The following is a 6,299-nucleotide window of genomic DNA, read 5'->3' as shown; positions in this document are numbered from 1 at the left end:
ATACTTGGTAAGGCTTCTGCCCATATCAGCCCTAAATTATAACGATGAGGAATTATTTCTTTCAGTGACATTTTTATAATTCAGATACGTCTTTCAGTATGTTCAGATACAATATTAAAGAAACATGTTAAAATATTATATTCAGGTATGATTTGACTAGAATGAAATTTAAGGTGGGATACGGACGGAAGTCTTTCCGCATTCTAAACGTGACACTTCACACTTCATTATTCATTAACCTTCCATAAGCTTATCTCACAATAATTATTTTAAATACCCTCAAGTTAGCAGACGACAATGGACGTTTTGCGTCTATTGTTTTCCGCGTGCTTCCTCACTCTTGACATATTCCCCCCCCGACTCGTGTTCGTTTTCTGGGCCCTGAGAAAACTTTGCTATCGTGACTTTCACAAATTTCCCCAAAGACCTACATCCAGATAAACGCAAGCATGTGCGTCGAAACACGAACTCGGTTCCACAAAAATCCATGTGCCCCTTCTAACATTCTTAAATTTTCAATTAAAGGAAATAAAAATTACAAGGGGCATAACTCTTGCATCTGCCTTGTAAACTATTATCTTGCAGACTTATCATAGTCAAATACCGCTTGCAATTCAGTGCGATCCGACATGTATTAACAAATTCTAATATATAGGACTCAACTCACATGTACATATATTGTTGCATATACAAGCCATGTATTAGTATTTGAAGCAGGGCCTCGAAAAGTATAAAAGTTGTGCTGGGAACATTTTCAACCAACGCAATCTTTCAACCAATGTGTGTTATTCATTCCACGTTACTGCACACGTTTTATTCAGTATCTGCTCAGTACTTGATGATTTCATAAATAATATTTCAAAATGAAATGCAAACAAAAATATACCCAGTTGGTGTATCCATAGCTAGCAATGTTACCCATTAATGAGGCGCGCTCCCTTGATCGGGTTATTCCCGCTCACCTAGCCCTGTTAATTAATCATATCTATAACGGATTAGGGTTAGCTTGGCCAGCCACGGAGTAGGGGTGATAAGTTACCTGTTACCTGTGAAATTATACCCATCAAAATATGTGGTTTTGTCTCTGTATATGTACATAATGTAAACCCTTTTAAGATATCAATACTCCATGTATCAAAATATTTATGACATGTATATTCTAAAACTCCATGCATCAAAATATTTGGTCTTATCTCCAGTTCATGGGTATCCAGTTTGACCCAACACCTGTTGTTTTAGGGGATTATCACACTTGACTGGTAGGGCTGGGTGAATGGGAAAAACTAAAGTTATAATGAGTGAGTATGGTTTTACGCCGCTTTCAGCAATATTCCAGCAATATCACGGCGGGGAACAAGAGAAATGGGCTTCACAATATTGTATCCATGTGCATGGGAATTGAACCTGGGACTTCAGTGTGAGGGGCGGACGCTTTAACCACTAGGCTACCCCACCGTTCTAATTCGGTAATATCACATGTCAGTCTTCTGTTAAAGGAAATGCCGATAATTTGAAATCCACGTACACGATTTTGGTGCTAGAAACCCGCAGTCGAAATGGATTCGAACCCGCGTTCACTGGATCCGCACATGGTTAAGGGACGCAACACCAGCCAGTGAAATGGCAACTTGACAAGGACTGGCGAGTGGAGTTCTCCGCGAAATGCTTTGTATAGTGTTCAATGTGACCAGGATAATGTGTGGACATACAAATTAATGAACCCTGGTTACGGGGAGAACGTTTATTCCCTGTGTAAGAGCAATCCTGAAATAATATATATTTCAATACATACAATGTCAAATGTCATATTATATACGTAAGATTATAACATCATATCTGGACCGTATCCTAGATCGATTTTCATTCTGTTGATCACTGGATTGTCTGGTCCGGACTCGATTATTTTCACACCGCCGTCATATAGCTGGACTATTGTGTGGCGTAAACAACAAACCAACCTAAATACAATGTCATACTACATACCTAAAACTATAAAATAGGTCACACCATCCTTCAGATGAAATAATAACCAGGCAGATTCTAAAACAAATTAACTGCAAGGGGAGGTAACACCTTGATTTACGTCCGACATACGAATGAAATAAATACAATAACAGTACTTATTATTGTTGTTATTTGCACTTGTTAAATCTAACCTCTATATTTACACACAAGTTATGTTTTAAATGTACACATAGTTTATATTTACACATGAATATTAATTATAAATCATGTAAATGTTTGCACACTCGTGAACTAATATAAGTCCTGGGTGATGAAACGTTGGTGATTCCAAACACGACAGACGTATTGCTTGTGAAAGTGCGAATGTGAAGTGCAGATTTGAATTAAGAAACGAGTTTAATGATCCAATCTGGAAAGAGCTACAGATAACGTTTTGGGTCATTGAGTTATGTACTCACTTGTGTTCATCTCAATTGGGTACCCTAATTTTCTTTTAAGTAACCAAATCTATTGTTCCCACCGCACTCAAACTCAATTGGGTATTGGTACCTGCAACTCGTGACTATTAATATATAAATATCCATAAAACTGTTAAATGACTTAAAACAACTGTGCGGAGGATTTATTAGGAGGGACTGTAAAGGTAAACATATAATGCGCCTGGCACACTCAGTGTATAATTATCTTATATATATTAATGACGTAGTTTAGAACCCAAACGTAATATAATGAAATTCGGTTTATAACCAACAATAAATAGACATTCATGAAACAGGTATAACTGTACATATAATCTGTTATACCAGGGATAATCTACAACATACAACGTTATATTGTCTCCCTGGTTATACATTCAACAGACGACAAAAGGGACATACCAAACATAACATTGTTTTAACGTGTCAACATGCTGTCATAATGTGTGATAACGTCAGATACCCAATCAGTGTCATGATTTATACACTATATATATAACTCTTTCTTTGTCATTCATCCCATCGAAAGAGTACCGCTAAACCAAGTATTGGCTTTAGCTAGTTGTCGTCTAGTAGTATGAAAACCGGCATATTATTCCCCGTTCCGTTACTCTTTTGTGTGGAGGACTGCTGAAAAGAATTTGAGGAAAATGGGGGAATGCGGAGTATTTTCACGTTTAAAACCACCAAGGCATAATATTGCTCATGTAAGATCATGTTTTGCAGATTATTTACATGTGTATGGGTTAGTCTGTATGGGTAATATGTCTTTTTCACGTGCGTTTTTGTTAATTTTGCAAGCTTTCGATCTGCTGACCCGAACGATGTTTGCAAGTGGCCGTTTGTTGATCCACTTTGTTTTCCTAACTAGCCATAACCATATTTATCTCACTGCAGTGGTCTTGTTACTAAAACATACTTTACATTTAAAAGATCGTCTTCAAAGTTTATGATATCAGCGCCAATTTTGTCAAATCGTTCATGCCTGGACAATTATTGACTTTCGGACCAGTTGTCTCCCTTCGTATATTGAATGAAGGCGCGAAGCAAGTGAACCAAGAATAGAATGTAGACACAAGCTTCTCTGTGTATTTAAGGACATCAACCTCCGTGCTTGAAAAGATCCAAAGATTCCATTATGTTACACTGACATAGTGTTCCCAAATAATGTTCAAAATAAGATGAAATATTAATTAACCTGTTAAGGAAATCTTGACTTAGAGGAATACTCCATTATAGTGATAAGTATTGTTGATAAATAAAGTTTTCTGGATAGTACTGCCAATCAAATTCATAATTATAAGGGAGGTAATTTATCTAGTTAGTTTGTTTACAGGTTCATTCAGTTAATTTTGATGGCCTCATTAAGATAATTAATCATATACGAAAATATTAATAAGAAAATATCAGTGCTCCAAATCTACAGGCTCGAAAAGTGAAGTCATTGCCGTGCTAGATTAGAGTTAAGTTTTTTAAATTGAGGTTCAGGTGCAAATTGCCCTTCAGTCCTGCATATCATGTACTATTCAAAATTATCAGTATCCTTCTGACATGTTTTTTTCATGGTTCTTAGTGATTTTTAGGATGCTGTTCTTGTTTGTAATCTTTGCATACATGTGTCGCCACTCACTAGTGATTTGAAATATGTTGATTTATTTTGGACTCTATTATAAGTTTCTCCAATATTTATCGCTAATCTATTGATCATTTGGTTAACAATTATGAGGCTCTGTGATGTATATCAATAGCCAGCCCTATTGAAAATGAAGTGTTGATTTAACATAGCATCAGTGTGTCAACCATGTGCATAGAACCTTGCATCACAATCCAGGAGCGAGAGAGGACCTGTGAAGATCCAGGTTGAGTTGGTCCTGCAACCCATGCTTGGTTGATTTAACATAGCATCAGTGTGTCATCCAGGAATCTTGCATCACCCAGGAGCAAGAAAGAAGATCTGGGTTGAAATTGGTCTTCAGCAACCAATGCTTGTTGTAAGAGGCGACTAACGGGACCGGGTGGTTAGGTTTGCTGCCTTGGTTGACATGTCATCGGTTCCCAATTGCGTAGATTGATGCTCATGCTGTTGGTCATTGGATTGTCTGGTCCAGATTATTTACATAGATTACAGACCGTCGACATATAGCTGAAATACTGCTGAGTGCGGCATTAAACAACAACCAACTAACTTTGTGTTTAAGATGTCAGCTGCAGCATTTGGGGAGCAGGGAGAAAGATATTTGTACATTTCAGAATTTTAACAAAAAGTATTGGTTCTGTCAATTTCAGTGTGACCTTTGACACCGAAAAGAGCACAGAGTGACCAGACGATGTGAGAACAATGAACGACGACACAACCACTCGGTTCATCGCATCCCTTGTGAAATCTCTACAGTCCTTGTGTCATGGATATGTGGAGTTTGAGAAGAACATTGAGATTATCGGACACATCTATCTCAATATTGACAGCCAACAGAAATATGACTATGTTGTTAATGAACAAGTGTGCAAGAATGACGACGAGTCCCAAGCGATGTTTGTCAGCAATAGCTTCCATGCCCAGCCTCCACGGACCACTGTGAAGACTGCTAGGCAGTGCAATGCACTTGACCTCAAAATCCAGTCTGCCAAAGACAATATAGGTATCGACCTTTCCACATTCCAGACCGATGTAGGTCAAGGTCGTTCCGCATCCCGCGAAAGCTCACAATCACTTTCTGCAGGATCGGAAACAGGTTCAGTATCAGGAAATGTTCCAAATCGTGAGCCAGGTGCATCCCCTTCCCTCCACTGTCAAAATCCAGAACGATCTGTTTCGAGACGGAAACGACATTTGCATGACCTTTCCTCAAAGCCCTCTCCTGATGTCTCCCCATCTAGTCGAATCCGAGACGGGGAGAGGCGCGACCACCATGACAATACTTCGTTACGTTCGCAATATACTCTTGGTGCTTCTGCCTCCAAGCTCGCTCGGAGGATAAGTAATGAACTTGAAAAGCAGGGCTTAGCTACCCCAGCTCAGATAGACATTGACGGTGAAATCCATGCTCGATTATCTGCTTCAAACGAGACTCGTTTTGGTCGCAATGGCCAAGGTGCATCTCAGAGACAGTTTTCAGATGATTCGTCCAAACACATAGACTCTACAAAAGATCCCCCGGAGAAGTCTGAGGGGCAGTCATTTGCCGACAGTATTGATCTTAGCCGAGTGAAAGAGGAAGTGATTGAAGATGAGAGCCTGTTTGATCAGCTTGACTGGAACCGAACCACACGTGACACAGACCAAGAGACTTGTAAGTCCAACATACATACATACATACATACATACTAACATTTGTATAGCGCCGATATCCAGCTCAGCTCCTCAATGGCGCTTTGTTTTTTTCCCTCGTTCACTGGATGTCAATCTCAACGGCACATCGTATTGTCAATCTCAACTCCCTGGGGAGCATTGTGCCTCTTAGAAAAAAAGCTTGGTATTCGCCTGAATTATATATAAAATATATCATCTTTGGTTTGACTGAGCGTCTTGAACTTAGTTGAAGAGTAATACAAACTGAAAATCGTGTTCTCCCAAGTTTGGTATTTTTTAACAAAAATGAACATAGGTGATGTAATGATGACTATAGTGAAATGCATTCCCCTTTCCTTTGGTCCTCATTTGACTGATAAACAGTTTGAACAGCATCTGAAATATTGAACAAGGAGGGATGATGGTTCTTAATTTACGAATTGTTCATGATTGTATCGGGGCGGTGGGTAGCCTAGTGGTTAAAACATTGGCCTGTCACGCCAAAAACGTGGGTTTGATTCCCCATATTGGTACGGTGTGTGAAGCCCATTTCTGGTGTTCCCTTCACA

The 6,299-nt window shown here is 39.0% G+C and overlaps 1 protein-coding gene across 11 annotated transcripts in view; it reads left to right on the top strand.

The window, feature by feature from the left end:
* The first annotated feature begins 3,038 nt into the window (after positions 1-3,038).
* The window catches only part of LOC124287837 (zinc finger and BTB domain-containing protein 20-like), a 77,859-nt gene continuing 74,598 nt past the window's right edge, over positions 3,039-6,299 (top strand). For all 11 annotated transcript variants that reach the window (XR_006901325.1, XR_006901326.1, XR_006901324.1 and 8 more), the window contains exons 1-2: positions 3,039-3,148; positions 4,728-5,731. Coding sequence is in view for 8 of the 11 variants with exons in the window: in XM_046724306.1 (XP_046580262.1) it covers positions 4,780-5,731 (952 nt within the window). In the remaining 3 variants the exon portion in view is untranslated. The remainder of the gene's footprint in view (positions 3,149-4,727; positions 5,732-6,299) is intronic.

The sequence above is a fragment of the Haliotis rubra genome, unplaced genomic scaffold, assembly GCF_003918875.1.
Source record: "Haliotis rubra isolate DU_JTF1 unplaced genomic scaffold, ASM391887v1 Scf407, whole genome shotgun sequence".
NCBI classification, from domain to species: Eukaryota; Metazoa; Mollusca; class Gastropoda; order Lepetellida; family Haliotidae; genus Haliotis; species Haliotis rubra.
The sequence above is the reverse complement of the archived record's forward strand: the minus strand, read 5'-3'. Positions and strand labels throughout refer to the sequence as shown.